At 39.4% G+C, this 18958-nt stretch overlaps 1 protein-coding gene across 13 annotated transcripts in view; it reads left to right on the top strand.

Annotated features, from left to right (window-relative positions):
* Positions 1-18958, top strand: part of Ablim1 (actin binding LIM protein 1) — a 272608-nt gene that overhangs the window by 241033 nt on the left and 12617 nt on the right. For 4 of the 13 annotated variants that reach the window (XM_048807388.1, XM_048807383.1, XM_048807382.1 and 1 more), the window contains 6 exons: positions 892-927; positions 2627-2756; positions 4784-4903; positions 12831-12935; positions 14925-14972; positions 17749-17895. In XM_048807388.1, coding sequence (XP_048663345.1) covers positions 892-927; positions 2627-2756; positions 4784-4903; positions 12831-12935; positions 14925-14972; positions 17749-17895 — 586 coding nt within the window. The remainder of the gene's footprint in view (positions 1-891; positions 928-2626; positions 2757-4783; positions 4904-12830; positions 12936-14924; positions 14973-17748; positions 17896-18958) is intronic. The other 9 variants (XM_048807385.1, XM_048807392.1, XM_048807381.1 and 6 more) reach the window with 8 other exon arrangements.

The raw sequence follows: 18958 nt of genomic DNA, 5'->3' as shown, positions 1-18958 counted from the left end.
AGAGCTACTTTCATCACTGGGAATAGATTGTTATAAACAGTCCTTGCCCTCATTGAGCTTGGGAGACAGGAAGTAAACAGATACACAGGAGAATTCTACAGGGAGGTAGTATCATGAAGAAAAACGAAGGAAAGTAACAAGAAAGAATGCTGGGGGAGAAGTTGCTGTTTTACATAGGAGGGTCACAGCAGGTGCTGTGTGAAGGTGACTTTGAACTGAGACTTCATAGAATAGAAAATGGGGGTGAGCTCTGCAGGTGTCTACATGAAAAGCCCTGGTAGTGGAGGAAAGAGCAAGTCCAAAGGCCCTGAGGTGAGACAGGACTTGGCCTGTTGGTGGCCCTAAGGAAGCCTGTGTACCTGGACGATTGGAAGCCAGAAGCTGCGTGGTGGTGAAATTGGCCAGGCAGCCCGGACAGGATCCACATGCCTGGTCATCACACTCCTACCAAACTATTTTTCAGTGATTGCCAAAGTTATAATTTAGTTAAAAACATGTTTACAAAATCCCATGTTTTTGTAGATGTTATAACTCAGTACAGTGGAAATCTGGGCGTAGTGTGAATATATAGGGGGAAATAATTCCATTTTGTCTAGTTTGATCACTTAAGACATCAATATGTTTATTAAGTTAACAATACTATTAACAATATATTTGTTAAAACCATGATTCTTGGGCAAAAAAAAATGTGCACCAGAATCTCTCCCAAGAACTTTGTCAGAGTTTACCATGGGCCCCAGTAAATATTAAATCTGAAGACAGGAATGGGTAACAGATGTTGGCACATGAATTTGGAATAATGTTCCCAACTAATCTGATAAGCAAATCTAATTAAAACTGGTAAAAAAAATTTACAACATTGTGACTTTGACTTCTCTTTTATTGTCCTAGTCTCCAAGGACTTTGTCTCCTACTCCATCAGCAGAAGTAAGTACCATTTTGACCATTTTAATGAGTGAAATTTGCAAGTGGTTTGGATCTTGCCTAGACTGGAATTTTTTGAAAAAGGACACAACACATAAAGAAACAAAAACCGAGATTATAGTGGCATAGGGATTACCTACCTGTAAGGTAGGATCTTAAAAGGGCAATACATTTCTTTCTAAATGTAATCTGTGGAGTAAAAGGGGCCTCGTGTTAATCTGAATTTGTACCTCCAACTGCTAAGCGAATGTCTGGAGGGATGGAGGCCACCATCCAGGGTGGGGCTCTCTGTGTCATCTACACTTAAGTTATCTGAACCCTAATGCACTGGGTCACCTGATGAGGCCAACAGTGGTCATAGTGTCATCCATAAGCAGAACCACTTCTTCCCGGGAAGTCAATTCTTCTGGTGTAAACTCAGTGTTCTGGTCTTAGCATCAAGCAGCTTTCTGGATACTCTTTCTAAAATCCATCATAGAAAATCTCTATAATTCAAGATCGTGAAAAGTCCATAATATTTCCATGGTTTGTGGGTAAATACTGTGAGCAACTGATTTCTAGTACTGATCTAACAATTATAACTGAATTTATGAAGAACCAGCTTCAATTATGGACTAGTTGTAAGACTGAAGCACATCTTTTGGGGGCTTTTTGTGTTGTCATTGTGTAATTTTATATATATATATATAGTATATTTTATATGGCCAAGTAAATCAAACCAAAGTTTCCTTGACATTTGCTCTCCAATTTCACAAAGCTACCACACTGAGATTTTAATTCAGTCTTTCATGTGTTCTTTTAAGCTTTTTTTTTTTTTTTTTAAAGAATGTGCTAGTAGAAGCTTCACAGGACAACAAACTCCTGAAACATAAAATACTTTTTGCATTCTTCCAACTTTTTTTGGAAAGTTTTATATTGCATTTGTACATGTCTAATTTATTGTACCTATCACCCAATATGTCCTTTTCTGGGTTTCGACATGGGTGACATTATATTCTATCAAAGTGATTGTTTCTGAATTATTCTCCAATTGTTGAGTATATAATACCGATCTTTGCCTTTATGGATGGTGGTATTATAAAAATCTTTGAATTATTACTTTTAAAGATCATTTTAAATTCTTTCCCTGGAATATACTTCCCAAGGTGAGGAGTAGAATTACTGGCCTTAAGGCAATCACCAACCTGTTCTCTGGGTGTGTCAACTTAAAATGTCACCAGATGTAGTGTTACAGCATGGGTCAGTGGTCAGAACACAGGACAAAGTTGCATATGGATGCCCATTGGATGGGAACCCCTACCTGTGCTAGCTATGCACTTGTGTGTCTGACTGCTTGGAACCTTGTTTTTACATTAGTGGGGAAGGAAGGCAATGCCATGCCCTTCCTTACCATTAGGAAGATCTGACATAGGTGGACACGCTTTGTAAAACTGAAAAGCACAATATAAACATGGTCATAGAATTTATGATTTTACATCTTAATTTTTAATAATTACAAGAACTGCAGGTTTGAACAAAATGCATTAGACACAAAATGCTCAGGTGCTTGCATATTTATGGAATGTGACCCTAAGAAGTAAACACCAACAGGTAGCCAAGATAACTCCCTAGCGATGTTGGCTACGGACCAGGTTTTGTTGGAAATGTGCATAAGTAGCATCAAAGTATTTTGTCCTCATTCTTTCCCATGCTTTGTTTCTAGGGCTACCAGGACATTCGGGATCGGGTGATCCATCGATCCACCAGCCAGGGCTCCATCAACTCCCCTGTATACAGCCGCCACAGTTACACTCCAACCACTTCGCGCTCTCCCCAGCATTTCCACAGACCTGGTAAGGGCCACAGTTCCCAGTATCCACCTACATGATAAGCTGTTATCTCTGTGTGAAATCCCTGCCATGCATAGCATATTGAAAAATCTGATTGCTAAGTATTTTTGATCCTCTCCCATAACAAAATGAAAACTGATACCCAACTATATTTTGTGTTATATCTTTTCTTGGAACTTCAATCATTTTATGGCTATATTCACTGTAATTTATTAAATTATATTTTGACAGTGAAATATTGGCAGCAAAGGAGATTTTTTTTTCAGGTGTGATAAGATTTTTGTCACTTTGAGATTTATAATGAAGATCTCCACCAGGAAGTACTTTGATATGCTTTTTAGACATATCAACATCATCTAAAATCCAGTACTAGCCATCTATTGACAAGGGTTTAGAATACCCTCATCTAGGCACCTAGCATTTCTAAGCATGTGTGGCTATGTACCTTCTAGAAAGAGGACTCAGGCTTGTCCTAGTAACTTCTGAGATGCCTCCCAACCCTAAGATTTTGAATCAAACTTGGAATATACAGAAATCTCAGGGATATACCACAGTAGAAAATGTCACATAGTAGCAGACTTTAGGTTGCCCTTTTTCTGCAGAGAATTTAGTTCCTATAGCTCTTAGTGAGGTCTGATGTGTGTAGCAGAATGGCCATCCCAGGAGAGATCCGGGAAGCCCCGAGAAAGCAAGTCACAGGGAAGATGTTGGCTTCCAAACAAACCTGGGGGTGATGTTGTACATTTATGAAGACTTCACAAACCCATTCAAATGCTAACTTTTTAAATAACACAAGGAATAAAACCAAAGGAGATTTGCAGAATGTAATAAGATTGAAACTACTGGATATTTCAGTAATATATCCATTTCTTTAGGTTTATCTGTACTTACTGAATTATGTTAAATGAATTAAGTTAAATGAAAGTTTTCAGGAAATGTCTTCTCTTTTAATGTGTAACTACATTCATTTTATTCATGTCTTGGACAAGGGTCTCCATTTAAGTCTTTGCTCTCTGGGCAGTGTGAAATCCTTCTTGCTGTAACCTGCAGATGTACATATACCAAAACCCTTGACAGCCCAGCTGTGGCACTTTTGGAATGGTGTGGGGGCTGCAGGGTAATCTTCCACACACCCCTGAGGAGCGAGGGAGTGGTCAGTCAGCAACACTTGCCCCCCGCCCCCGCAACACCCGTCCTGACTGAGCACTGGAAAGTCTTCATCTCTTCCAATCATGGTTCTGATGCCAGGACCCTTTGGAATGTTCTTCTTCCCTCCTTTCACAATATGCTACAAATATGCAAATTCCAAGTGTTAAGCTGGTATTTTTGGAGTCCTAACCATTTAAAATGAAACTCATAGGGTATTTGTGATCTGAGTACAATACCCCAGTGTATCCACCCTACAAATTCTGGGTGCTGGATGATGTCTTAAATCGCCCAGGTCCAGGTCTAGTTGCAGTGGTCCATTCTTTCTCTGAGATGCTGCTTCCCGTCCCAACTCTGATGCCAGCTCTCAAGAGCCAACCCCACTCTGCCCCCTGGGGAACACAAACGGACTTTCCTTCTGTGTAGGTGAAATAAAATGTAAAACTGCAAAGTGGGATGAGTTTGCAGCTTGAAAAAATAATACAACCCCTACACACAAGCACTTCTTTTCACGTTTTTTGAAATGAATATCATTTTTCACGTGCATTTCTGAGGGTTCCATTTTGTCAAGTGCTTTTTATCAACCGGTGTCACTGAGTCCACATGCTGTGCCCAGTCCTCGCTCCACAGTAGCTGGCGTCAAACTGCCAGAGCGTGTCCTGGGACCATTCCTCCTCACCAAAGCCATTTATTCTGAGAGTGACTCTGTCCACCCTCGCCTAACCCTCTGCAGGTGCATTCGTAACTCGTCTTCCTTCCTCCTTTTCAGACTCCTAGTTAACACTCTTGTCCCCCGTTGGAACAGTGCCACTTTCCCTGCTCCTGTGTTAATTTCTGTTCTTCTTTTCTGTTTCCTGGGCCCTGTCCGATTCCCTGCCGCACAGAGCTTTTGTCTCCTGGTGTGCAGAGGGTGTCCCACCCGCGCACCAGCAGTTTCAGCTCCACCCACAGCGACTCCCGCCCCAACCCCCCCTTCCGACACCACTTCCTTCCCCATGTCAAAGGTAAGGAGGCAGGCCTCGGCAGGGCCACCTGTGCTGCGTAGTGGAGATTTATTAGCACCCCGGCAAGGCTAATAAGCTACATCTCCAAGAGTTAGAGCAGCCACCAAGCTTCTGACCCTCCAGCATGCCTGCGTGTGTCATGACGGTACCCAACGGTGGCCTTAGAACTGGCACAGCAGCTTGCATTTGGAGAGCTGTGTCATTTCTAAGGGCTCTAGATGAAGAAACAGGAAGTATATTTAAGACTGTATGGTTCGTCATCTGCCACTTAGAAAAAACATGTATATTATTATTTTGTTTTTGTACGCATCAAAAGCAAAATATAATATATACTTGGGGTATTTTCCTGGGTTCAACATGTGATACATCTCAGCGAAACCCAATAGTGTGTAGTAACAAATGTCTAAAAGTCGTATTTTCTAGGGATAAGCCACTGAACTATATTAACATGTTTGGGCAACATAACATGATCTATGACAGCGTAATTCTCTCTCTTCCGCACCTTTGCTTTTAATTTGTCCTTCTTTCCACATGATGGAGAAGAGGCTCTGCCTTCTGTTTCCTGTCTCCCCCCCCCCCCATTCTTCCCCATTCTTCATTGTGGCTGTGGTTCTGCCGAGTCCTGGGCTGGGGCCCTCCACACGTTGGGGGAGAGGAGAGCCCTAAAGAGGCCCATAATTTAAATTAAGCATGAACTCCCACAGAGGGGCTAACTTGTTCTGTAATCTTGATTTGAAACAAGTTAACAAGAAAAAATAGCACAGGGAAGAGGAGGAGGAGGAGGAAGCAAGCTCCATTGTTTCTCTGGGTCTAAGAACAGTCCAAAAACAAGGCTCCCGTTGCTAATGCATCTATTGACCAGAAATGTTCTAGTTTCCTGGACTTTCACTGTCAGTCTACTCAAGCTTTATTTATTTTTTTTTTTCCTTTTAACTCACTTAGATTCCTGAGTGACTGAGTCCTAAAGTATAGATGTACCAGGCTTAGTTATCTTATAAATTTGCTATTTCAGCATTTTCCATGCTTTGAAAAATAATATTGCTGACATGCTTACTGAAGACACACCATTTGCCATTAGCACGTATTTTGGAAGGCACAGCACTTTCTAAAATCTTTGACAGATTATTCAAAACTATTATTGCTAATTAGTTTTTGGGGGAGAAATTATTATCCATATGTCAAGATGATACTTCAGCAAATGTTTATAAAACCAGAAGGAAATCAGCATGTATTTTAAAGAGAGTTTAATAAAGCAGCCCTCGGCCAAATTAAGACTTAGGTTATTTCTGGTATTCAAGAAAAAATACATTTTTGATTCATTAAAGTGTAGATTTCCTAGTTTGAATTATGGCATGTTTCATCTTTCAGAGAGATACTTTCTATAGAAAGTATTTCATTCATTGGCCCTGAAAAGTTACACAAAGTGTATAAAATAACACATGGCAAAATGTCTGTGACTAGCAGTACCCTGTGTCCCCAAGTGGTCATGTAGAGAGAGGGAAAGCTCGAGGCACTGGAATCAGGATTTAAATCTTACTCCTTTCACTTGCTGGCTCTGTGACCTCGGGTTATGTACTTACCCTTTTGAGTGTTATGTGCCTGGTCTATACATCAGGAAGGATGCAAGCCCTCATCGGGAAGATATGAGCTGGAGTGCCCCGTATATGGTTGGCATGGTGCTGGTAACACTGCTGACTGCCTCATTCCATTCACTCTTCACAGCCTCCCTGTCAAGGCATCTCAATGGGAAGACCATGGAGCAGAGGCCCTGGCTAAGCAACTAGCCCAGGGCTCATACTAGGAACAGGCATCAGCCAGCCCAGACCCCAGCCCCTTGCATCCCTAGAAGAACTTGTTCCCATTAGGTGCACGTGCTTCCACATAAATAGGTGCAAATAAAAATTTTTAAGCAAACCTTTATTTTTCATCTCTTTAAAACCAGAAAATAAAATTACATTTCTTTGGAGGGGCAGTACTGGGGAATGAACCCAGGGGCGCTTAACCAGTGAGCCGCATCTCTAGCTTTTTAAATATTTTTTATTTAGAGACAGGTCTCACTGAGTTGCTTAGTACCTCACTAAGTTGCTGAGGCTGGCTTTAAACTCATGATCTTCCTGCCTCAGCCTCCTGACCCACTAGAAAATTGCATCTTTATTGAGGCTAAAACAAAGAATCGTTCTCAATCATTTAATTACAAAATTATAATACCTCTGTGTGCCCAAATGGTTCAGTGTTAAAAAATGTAAAGATGTATTCTTTTCTGTTTTCAGTCTGATTTTGAAGTTTTCAACACAAATGTTGTCTAAATTATAAAAAGCATTAGACCAAGAGGAATTAGCGTGACCCTGAACTTACACTTTTAAAAACATCTAATGATCTCTGCTTCTTTCTCTCATTTTTCTTTTTATTGAATAGAGGCCTATATTTTATTCACATGAAACAATTTATATACTTCCGATAAAATATGTACACAGCAGTATATTCTTATTTTTTAAATCAGATGAGCTTTTTGCCAACCCAGCAAATAAAACATGGAGAATTTGTAAAAAGATATCACTTTAAAAGCCTAACATATTTGGCTAAATCCTTATTATTCCAAGGAATTATTTCTTAGCTATTGTGTCGATTTACATGGACGGCTTCTTTAGCACTTGGAAATTTCAGATGGAAGGAAACTTACAGCCATTTGAGGAATGCATCTAAGAGATCTTTCAAATGGGGTGATGTCCCCCAGGGGTACATTAACTTTTTATTTTGGAACTTGTGATCATGGGGAAGTTATTTTTTAAATGAATGTGAGATTAAAGGTAGGGTGTCCATCTCAGGAACATGTTGCCAGAAACAGAAGGGGCCCTTGCTACTCTGGCAGCAGGAAGCCCAGCCTGCAGCTGCCCAAGTCCACTTCCTGGTCCTTGTTTCTGATGCATGTGGCCCAAGCCCCCAGAGCTCACTGAGCTGAGGACATGTGCATGGGTGAGAAGCTGAGATGCATGTTACAGACTGTGTCCTGCTTCCCCAGCCATTTTCTGTAACATCCATCTGGTTTTATTTCTGTTCTGCAACCTTCCTTGCAGCCTTATTCTGTGTTAGTATGTCATCATTGGGCCATTTGGACAACTTCCTGACTAGAGATCTGGAAAAAAATTTTTTTCACTTGTTTCAGACTTTGTTTGTGCAACCCTTGCTGAGTTTCTCTTCTTTCTCCCTTTGAAATACTGCTAAATATGACATCCTATGGCCAGGAAGTATAAATTGGATTTGTGAGCAGGAGGGCTGCATAGATTAAGTCTCTTTGAAAGGAATCTTTTCTACTTTGCCATAGATATAAGTTGCTATGATGCAAATACATATTGACACTTACTGGAGAAAGGAAGTTCCTATTAAAGTTTTAAGCAGGAATTGGCAATCTTGCAACTGTCACAGAATTCTAGATGCTGCCAGTATGAAGGTTCCCTCCACATGTGCATTTATACTTTGGAATATAAGCATGAGGAGGCCTGAAAGCTAGGCAGTGTGCTAGCAAGTTCCAGCATAATCATGCACCTCCGTATCTATTCACTTATCTTAGAATTAGTCATTCAGGCTTTCCTGGTCCCCAAAAGAAGAACAAAGTTGAGTAAAGCATTTGGATTCATAAGTATAGTGAGAATCCTGCCAGCAAACTATCTACCAAGGGCTAGAAAATTGGCTTGTAAGGCTGACAAAGAAAAAGCTTAAAGTTAATACCAATATATAATTAGGTGTGTGTGTGTGTGTGTGTGTGTGTGTGTGTGTGTGTGTGTGTGTGTGTATGTTATAGATTCTCATTGCAATAGCTAATATCATTAAAACTTAGAATGGCCTAATCCAAGGACTTAGTTAAGGAACAAATCATCTCTGAATGTGATGTATGTGCTATCATATGAGAGGCACATATATTAGTGTAGTATTTATAAACAATATTATTCTAACTAGCAGATGAGAGTGGCTATGATGATAATAATACCTTTCAAACATGATATTTCATCTGATGCTTCATACATCACTTTGCCCAAGTATTGAGCTAAGTTCAAAACCTCGTAAGGTCTTCATGAGCTAGGGTAGGGTTGAAATTAAATATTTAAAGAAAAGGTTTTTACTTTAGAAAAGGAAGAGGCCTCATCAAGAGAATTTTTCCTTTGCTTTTAAAAAATCTTCCCCCAGTTTTCCATGCCTTTCAAAGGCTCAGATTTTGGTATTTGGCAACACTGTCTATTCAGAGACCTCATTCCCTGCTGAGCCAGTGTGGTGCTTGAACATTATATTGTGCAGTCTCTGAGATGAACATATTGGTGAACCATTCTCTACCTGGTGTTTAAGAAGGTCTTGTCAGAAATTAATATTACTTATAAACACTTGACTATACTAGTGCTTTCTAAACAACTGAGAAATCAATGATTACTAAAGATCACACAAATAAAGAGCTACACCCAACTGTTGCCAACATGCATCCCCAATCCACTTCCTGGGAGTTCAGGCAGCTTCTCCAAGATCGTTGGAGTCTTCAACCTTACCCAAGAAGTGATGGGTGTCTTCTACTGGCACCTGTCAGCTGAGGATCTTATTGGTAGATTGTAATACTTATACAAATACCTATTTCTAATAACCTTCAACCTTTGTGTCCTGCATATGCAGATATCTTTGTATGTGCATGATACTGGCTAATAATTATCAAAACAGATTTAAGGAAATTTCATCTGATTGGGTATTACAACCCAAACCTATGAGAACAAAATTCCCCTACAAGGACACTAAGGTTAAAGGTAAAGGATTAAAGAAAAAAAGCAGTATGGCTCAGGACCCAGAAAGAGTCTTCAAAAGACAGGTTTAAAAATAAAGCCAGAAAGTAGAGACCCTCTGTGTCTTCTTTTGATAAGAGCCCCAAGAATTACTTTGTTTTTCAATTATCAATTATTTTCTAATATTTATAGAGTTAAAGAATTTTTCTGCAGTAGAATGATTAAATTGGAGTTATTGGGAATAAACTGTATTGGGAGAGTCATAGAGGGGTGCTGTTGGGATCCCACTGTTGAGAAGCAGCATCTGGCTTTCTTTCCTTAAGAGATCAAAGAGATAAGCTGGCTGACCCTGCAGTGGTGCCTCCTGAATTAGGCCAGTGAACAGCTGTAGGGTGAATGAGTTGCCCACTTCAGTAGTCCATTCTCAGACACTTGTTAAGCACTTACACAATCAGCTGAGCCCTGGGAGGACACCGGAGACCCAGTTCTAATTCAGCCATGGGTTTAACACAGCATCCACTTCTCAGTGCAAGCCACACTCTGCCTCTCCCTCTCACCTCCACCTCTATTTTCACATGTATTTTTTTCAGATATGAGCTAGTTCCTGCTTTTTGGGAGAGTGAGATTAAATAAAACCATGTTTGTAAATCAGCTTTTTTAAAAAAAAGTTTTGTTTTTTTGTTTTTGCAGTTCTGGGAATGAGTCCAGGTTCACTCTACCCCTGAGGTATATCCTCAGCCCTTTTTATTTTTTACATTGAGTCAGAGTCTGGCTAAGTTGTCCAGGCTGGCCTTGAACTTGTGATTCTCCTACCTTAGCCATCTGAGTAGCTGGGATTACAGGTGTGCACCATCACAGCAGTACATTAGCCTTTTTTTCTCCTAATTTGTTATGTATGATAGCAGAGTGTATTACAATTCATATTACACATATAGAGCACATTTTTTCATATCTCTGACGTTACACTTTAAAAAATTTTTTTTATTCTAATTTGTTATGTAACATTAGCTTTTTAAAAAAATATTTTTTTGTTGTAAATGGACACAATATATATTTATTTTACTTATTTACTTTTATGTGGTGCTTAGGATCAAATTCAGGGCCTTGCACATGCTAGGCAAGTTCTCTAGCAAATGCTGATCTACAATCCCAACCCCAGTATATTAGCTTTTTTTTTTTTAATTTATTTTTTGGTTTGTAGGTGGACACAATATATTTTATTAATTTATTTTTTTCATGTGGTGCTGAGGATCGAACCCAGTGCCTCACACATGCTAGGCGAGTGCTGTACCACTTGAGCCACAACCCCAGCCCCAGTACACTAGCTTTTAATGAAGTTTTTTAGTAGATGAAGTTTGGGATGAAGCTTCATAATTTTTAGGAGCTAATATTTAACTTAAATAAATAAGTCAACATTATAATATTGGGAACTGGATGCTAAAGTGAGTCGGGGGGGGGAAAAGACAAAAGTCTGAAATCTCAAAAACCTGGGATTCTAATAGCCTCAAATAGAAATCTGAGCCAGTAGCAAATCCAGATATCGTATTTAGAATATCTTACTACCCATTGGATACAGGTCTGGTCTCTAGTTACCTAAAAATGTCCATATTGAGGAATTAAAAACTATTTGCCATATTTTAAAACTCTAGCAACTCTTTCACACTTTTCTAGTGAGATTTAGGACAATTTAACATGAAAACACTGGCTAGATATCTATTTTCTGATAATTTACTTAAAAATAGCATCAATAGATAAGTAAATTGGACTTCATCAAAATTTAAAACTTTATGCTTCAAAGAGCACTATCAAAAAAGACAACTTAGAGAATGGGAAAAGATGTGCAAATGTCTGATAAGGGACTTGTATCTAGAATATATAAAGAACCCTTTAAAATCAATAATAAAAGTAATTACATAAATAATTCATTAACTTTTCATAGCCCTACATCTTCTGGTGTATTCTTGGGACAAGATATTTGTCTATAGATGGGGTCAGGGTAGTAGCTAATCTCTTTCTGATTTTATGCATTCTATTCATACAAGCAGTTCTCCCCTGTGATCAGAAGGGGTGATGGTCCAAGTGGCACTTGGGACTTTTGCAGCCAAGCTGCATCCCTCCACTCCAGCCATGCCCAAGATACTGCCTTGAAGAACATTGACCAGTCTTGTAGCTTCCACATATCACAGTCCCTGCTTATGGTGTCCCAGCTCTTCAGAATATGGGCCTTCCCACTCACCTGAGAACTTCCTTTTTGATGCCCAACACAAGGGACCTTTCCTGAAGAATCGATGACATCTGCATTTCATTTCCTAGCACCTTTCTTGCACCTCTGAGTAAACATGTACATGTACATATATGTATACATATGTGCATATACATACATGCACGCACACCCATACACACACAAATGTTTTTCAGTCAGCCTCAGTAGGTAGACCCTGAGGCCTTGGAGGCAAGGACTATGTCTCATTCACCTGTTTGTCCTCAGCAGTAGTCCAGTGCCCGGTTAGAATGGGTGTTCGGTAAATGTGTTAGTGATTGAAACATTAGCCTGGTAGAGAGATATCAGTGGTCCCCAAGCACCTGGCAGGAAGGGATCTGACTCCATTTGTGTATTTCAAAGTGAGGAAAACAGAAACATATGCTGCAATGAAGCTGTTTTGCTGTTCCTAAGGGGAATGCCTGGGTAACCGCTCGGGCTTCCAGACTTGGTCCTCAGTTCAGAGAAATGCATTCCAATGGCCAGCCTCTGCCATCATGCTTGGAAGCAGCTGTACCTCCGGTGCGGGGGGGGATTGCATATCCCACCACTCTGGTACTTGGGATTTACCCATCTAGCAACTGATCCGGAATCAGTAGCAAGTGACTTTCCATTCCGCCCAGTGCCCTTGCCATCTGATCAGTTTGCTGCCGGCTCACAGCCTTCACCTGCATGCCATTGGAATGACGCATTGACCGCTAACCGCTTTCCACCTGGGTCCGCGTGAACTCAGCCTCCCCTTTGAGAAACTAAACCTGACACCACCTTTGCCAGCAACTTGATAAACTGAGTCTGTTTCCTTTGTTTCTCCTCCTTGCAGTTTGCTGTGTTGAATTTTGATTACGCTTGCTTGGTTTTCTTTATTGTTCTCCCTTCTCTCATTTTGTTTTCTCCATTCTTCTCATTGGAGGCAATGAGCCGTCCAGCGGCCGGAACTCCCCTCTCCCTTACCGGCCCGACAGCCGCCCTCTAACTCCAACTTACGCTCAGGCCCCTAAACATTTCCATGTTCCAGGTAGGAGCTGACACTGTCTGTCTCGGTGTCCTGTCACAGTGTAGAATGTAGACTCGTAACCTCGTCTCGTCTCCATTGTTCATGCTTGTTAATTGGGATGCACACAGCTGACAAATCCTAAATTGCAGGATCCGACCTAGATGCCTTTCAAAAGTTCTATACGCCTAGTGCCAGGATCACAATGAAGGTTCCATTTTTCTCAAGTTCATCATTATTATTTTTTTTTAAATAAAGATATTGGGGATTGAACCCAGGGCCTCAGTCATGCCAGGCAGGCACTTCACCACTGAGACCTCAAGGTTTTTTGTTTTGTTTTTTTTTTTTTAAAGAAGGGTTGAATTGTTTTTGTTTTGCAAAAATTTTAACTCTTTCAAAGATGTCACTCTGTGGTTCTTTGTTAAATTACCACGACAACAGCCTGGATATCTTCTCATCCTCCAGATTGAATCACAGTGTCACTTGAGAATACCTTTTTATATTTCCTGTTTGTCTCCAGTGTGGAGATTTTTTTTCCCCCCATGGGCTTTTCAGAGAGGTGTAGCATTGGATCAGGGAGGTGGTCTTTCGCCACCCCCATAACCCAACCCACAGAGATATCTTGCAATTTAGGCGTGGTGCTGCCAGCTCTGCTCCAGTAGCCACAAGCATTGGCTGTCCCAGCACAAGTAGTAATTTGCCATCAGAAACTGGAAAGACCAGAATCTGTCCCTATCTTACTCTTTAGGGTTGGCTGAATTCCTAAGGGTGGGATTGTCCATCAGAGGCCACAATGGTATTTTCCTATCAGCAGTATATAGTTTTGTTCCTTTTAGCTACTGAAAAAGGTTCAGTAAGTTACCCAGTAAATATATACTTATAATCTATATTAGTTTTTTTTTTCTTTTGCTTTCTAAATTTACCTAATAAAACAGAGGAAACTTCAATGAGATTGGCCCACTCAGCTAGGACTGCCCTTTTAAAAAAGTTTCATGAAATCCTGAAGAACATTGTTCTACATTTGGGATTTTGACTTTCCTGGATGGAGAATACCTACTTTGATTAGAAAGCTTCCTGCCCATCAAATCATGTATCATTCCATTCATAGAAAAGGGGAAGTACCAGCCACACAGCAACCTACAGTATCCTAACAAGACTTGCTTTATTTTTAAGCATTGAATAATAAAACTCTAAAATGATTTTAATGACTTGTCATTAGTTTGACTAAGGCCAGTAGAAAAGAGCCACCTAGGAAAATTAGTTTGGCTAATTAATTCATGAAGAATGCCCCACCAAGATACAGTGTCCAAAAGAAACCTTTTTCAAATTTCCTGAATATTTGCAGCTAAAGTGAAATGGTGGCATAATCAAATGGGGTCCTATATGAACACATGAGTAGTGGTTAGTATCTCCTTTATTTTTCTTTTTTCCTTTTTAAAAAAATTTGGCCTATAAAAATTAGGATTCTTTTGAGCATCCCATCAACTCACCAAGCTAGCCTTGCACATAGAAAATGTGTTTGTGTTTAAAAAATATATATATACTCTTGATTGTTCTACATTGCTTTTCACTGTTCCACTCATTAATTGAAAAAGTAAATTGAGCCACTGGTATCCACTGGGAGCTCAATTTCTAGACAGTAGCAATTTGGGGCTTTCCCCCCAAACTGGTTATGTCTTCCCCACCATCCGAGTGCTTCCACTGCTTGCATTTCTTCCTGTTTTAATTCCACTTTCAGTGAAGTATGTATTTGAAATAAATGGCTCATGAATAAGTTACATCTCTCAATATGCTAAGATGTATTACAAAGGCTTCCAGATCACTTTTCTACAGTAATTCACTCATTTCTGTAATCTTTTCTTCCAAAGAATGCAATCTTTGTAATACAAACGTTAGCCTTCTGGGTTATTTTTGTTCAGGAGTCTTCAGTTTGGTTTGCCCCTTGGTTGATTTGTTTTTCCCATCACTGAACTGGTTCCCATAATCACACACCTTTGCTTTTCATTTTCACAGATCAAGGGATCAACATTTACCGAAAACCACCCATCTACAAACAGCATGGTAAAACTCGCTTTCCTCCGCATAGTTTAAGTAGCAGTGTCTGCTGTCTCCTCTTTGCTGTCTTCTGAAAGGCTTAATTGCTGCTGCTTTTGAGAATCAAACTGGGGCATCCAGTATATTATGATGGATTTTAGGTCCAATAAGATGTGTAAATGCTGTGAAACTGACTTCCCTGGATGGAGAATACTTGGCTGGATCAGGAAGTGTCCCCCCTATTTCTGAGCCCATCAGGCCATGTATTATTCCATTCATAGAGAAGGGAAAGTACTGGTCACAAGGGCCCATGAGCAGCCTAACAAGACATTTTTGCATCAAATAATGTAACCAAACCTTAAAATAATTTTAATGAGTTTGCAAGCAGTTTGACTAATTAAAACTAATGAAAAAGAGACACTTAGAAAAATTAATTTGGCTAAGCCTACATGGACTTAGTTATTCCAGTCCCCTGCCTCTTCTGAGGTGTGCCAATGTCTTGCCATGCAATGGATGGGGCACAAGCTGACTGGTGGTAATCCTTGTGCCATCTCCTGCCTACATGGCTCTGTGATATCATGCCACCCCCTGTGCTTCAGTTTTCTTATCTCTAAGGACCTCTGAGTTAAATCAGTTTGTCTTTGACATTCCTGCAAACAAAGAATTACTAAAGTGGATTTATAATTGCGTTTTCCTGTTCTGAAATACAGCTATTTTTTAATCCCAGAAGTCACATTACTTTCTGTAAATCACATTTTGTCCATTGTTGTTAGGTCTCTGTGGATTTATCTGCCAGAAATTTTTGTGAATCGAGAGATAGATAATAGACAAAACTGCCAATGATTTCAGAAAATTTTACAGAAGTTGTGCCTGGAAATTTGAAGGCTGACTTTAGAATCCAGTTACCATTAATAAGTTAGTAAGAATTAGGATGCTATGAAAGGCAAAATTGAAAATACACTAAGAAAAAATATTAGGCCAAAATTTTGGGATAAAAAAGACCGTGTGTATTGGAACGGTTCTAGAGTTATGTTTTTTTTTCTCGTTATTTTTCAAGGTTTTGCATCATGTGCTTGCCTTTTAAGTTTGTTAACATTGTTTTTGTTTTTGTTTTTTATGGTTTAATGTCTTCCTACACACTCATTAACATGTGAATGTTTAACTACTGACTTCACCAATTCTAATGAGTAAGTACTGTTTGAAGTCATGCTTTTTTGTTTTAATTTAAGAATAAGATTCACAGAGTTTGACTTATCAGTTGAGACTTTTTTAAAAAAATTATTAAAATATTTAGACTCTGTCTCTTGGAACAAAAATAATTAGGATTTAAGGAGATTATGTGAGCCTTTATTTGGAAGGAATCGATTGATTTCCTTCAATACTGACTTTAAAGTCTTTGCTTTCAGTCTATTGTAATTAATAGTAGTATGGCCACAGTGGCACTTGTCAAAGAAAGGACAGCCAACTGTTCAGTGCCAAAGGAATAGATGTCATGCCCCAACTGCAGTCTGTGCCCTGATGTTTTGGGGAAAGGCTGGATCTAAATTAAGTCACACACTCTTTTTGTGTGATGCAGAACTTAGGTCTTTCCTTTGCTAATGCACTTTGTCTGTCTACAGGAAGGGTTGAGTATGTAGTGTTTTCTACGCAGAAGTATTTTCTTTTTTTCTCCTGAGGTTAGAAATTCTGAGAAACACTGCTCCATGTCCTGCCAAGATCTACCCCTTATTATTGGGTGACCTTGGTCAAATCATGTAAGCAAATTGAGACCCAGAAGGTTAGTGGAAGGAAGCAGATATTGGAGCTGAAGATCAAAAGGTTATTTCCAGATTTTAAAATATATGAACTCAGGAGGGAGAAAAATATTATAATTGTGTCTTGAAATGTTTAGTAACATCCCAGACCAGTTTGCAAAATTAGCCAGAATCAGGACCAACCATTTCACTTGGTTTGTTTTGCTCCAACTCAGGGCAGATTCAGTACTTTCAGCCTGTGAATCCTCCTCCAAACACAGCCACTAAGGACTCTGAGCTAATGTCACTGGTAGTTTGGCTTTTGTTGTTTTAAAGTTGGTTCACTCACTTGTATATACAGACTCTCGAACAAAACAGTGAGTGGGGATGGCATACATAAATCACAATGCTAAATTCCTGCAAGCTGGAAGTAGATTCTCCATTTCCATTTCTCCCAAGATACAAGGACCCATATGTAGCATATAAGGATTAAAATGAACTGGATCAATATATTTTTGGCTTCTGGCCAAAGCTACCATCCCTCTAAATATGAGTGACAACAGTAAAATGCTATTGTCATGCTTTTAACTCTTTAACTTCAATTTTTTAACTCAAATTTCCAATAATTCAATTTTCTAATTCCAAAATAATTATTTACTCTTGGAGAATACTAGGAGTGAACTTTCTATGATGGTAAAAACGTTCTATATCTATGCTGTCCTGTGCAGTAGCCACTAATCACAGGTGACTACTGAGTACCTGAAATACAACTGGTACAACCAAGGAACTGAATTTTAAGTTTGTTAGTTTTTTTGGTTTTACCTAATTTTATTCATTTAGATTTAAATAGAGCTAGCACTGGATAGCATAGCTCTAGAACAAGAATTTGGATGTAGGACAGACATAGAATAAAACGTTGCTTCTAACATAAAGTAAGGGAAATGAGTTGAATTGTCATGGTGATAGAACTTTCTGGAAACTTTTTTCTGATAATGAGAAAACTGTGTCTGTGGGGTTGAACCACCCCTGCCTTACACACCAATAGCTAAGCAACCCTGGTTCCCATCCAGATGCAGCTGCTTTGGCAGCCCAGAGCAAGTCCTCAGAAGATATCATCAAGTTTTCCAAGTTCCCAGCAGCCCAGGCGCCAGACCCCAGCGAGATACCAAAGATTGAGACGGACCACTGGCCTGGTCCCCCCTCACTTGCCGCCGTAGGTATGCAACTGATGCAGCTAAATCAAATGGACAAATTGCGAGGGGAGCTAACTATGAGATGCTTGGAAAGGTACAAGAACATGTATCCAAACTTAAAGACTTTAAGAAAAGTACAGCCAAGAGGCAGTATAGTGAAAAGACCTAACGTGGCATTAGTTTGTGTGCAAGTTGCTTCAGTTACAGAAACACATCAACCAGAGCATGGCTCTAACCAAACCCACTGAGATCCAGAACTGGTCTAAAACGGATGGTTTGCACAGACTCTCGGCGTTATCACTGTAAAATCAACTGTTTCAAGCACAGTTGAGTCAGAGCTTCATGGCCAAAGCATTGTTCTATATAAATAGAGTCTAGTGGGTGGGTTTGCTGAGGGTCCATAGAAGCATGACTACTTTTAGTTACATTTGTTTTAGACTATATCTAGATTATAGTTATAGTTCTCTTAACCAGCAACCTTAACACCGAAGCACTTTAACGTTCCTGCAAGATCATGTGCTCCATTGCTAAGGAGAGCTATTACAGAGTAGAAGATTTTCCGAAATAGCAAGTGAGGGGATGTAACTTTACATCTGTCATCTCCATGATCCTGTGCTAAAATGTCATTTTGGAGTTGTTTCATCCTTTTCTTTATGCTTTCCAATTGTGTCTGTGTCTTTACTGTTTTGTCATAGTGAAATCACTCAGCCCTGAAAGGGATATTAACAAGCACAGAAGCAAGTACTGAAAATCCAGTGAGTCAGCCTTACAAAGGCATGACTATAGCTTATCACATTTCTATTGACAACCTGAAAGGCCTTCAATTTTCCAAAATTTCCTAATCTTCTGCATCAGGTTATTTTTATCAAGTTAATTGAGGAATGATTTTTATAGGCAATAAAGTGATTTTAAAACAACTAATATTTATAGAAATAGTTGAAGGGAAAATCTACTTAGTTCATCATTCATAAGTATTCTATGATTATGTTAATGAGATTTGTTTAATTCTTACAAAGTTGGATTTCTTAGTTTTTATTAGAATACACTAAAGAGAGAAAATTGACATTGACATTTATGATTTTAAGAA

This window comes from Marmota marmota, unplaced genomic scaffold (assembly GCF_001458135.2).
Source record: "Marmota marmota marmota unplaced genomic scaffold, marMar, whole genome shotgun sequence".
Lineage (NCBI taxonomy): Eukaryota > Metazoa > Chordata > Mammalia > Rodentia > Sciuridae > Marmota > Marmota marmota.
This window is presented reverse-complemented; position numbering and strand designations above follow the sequence as displayed.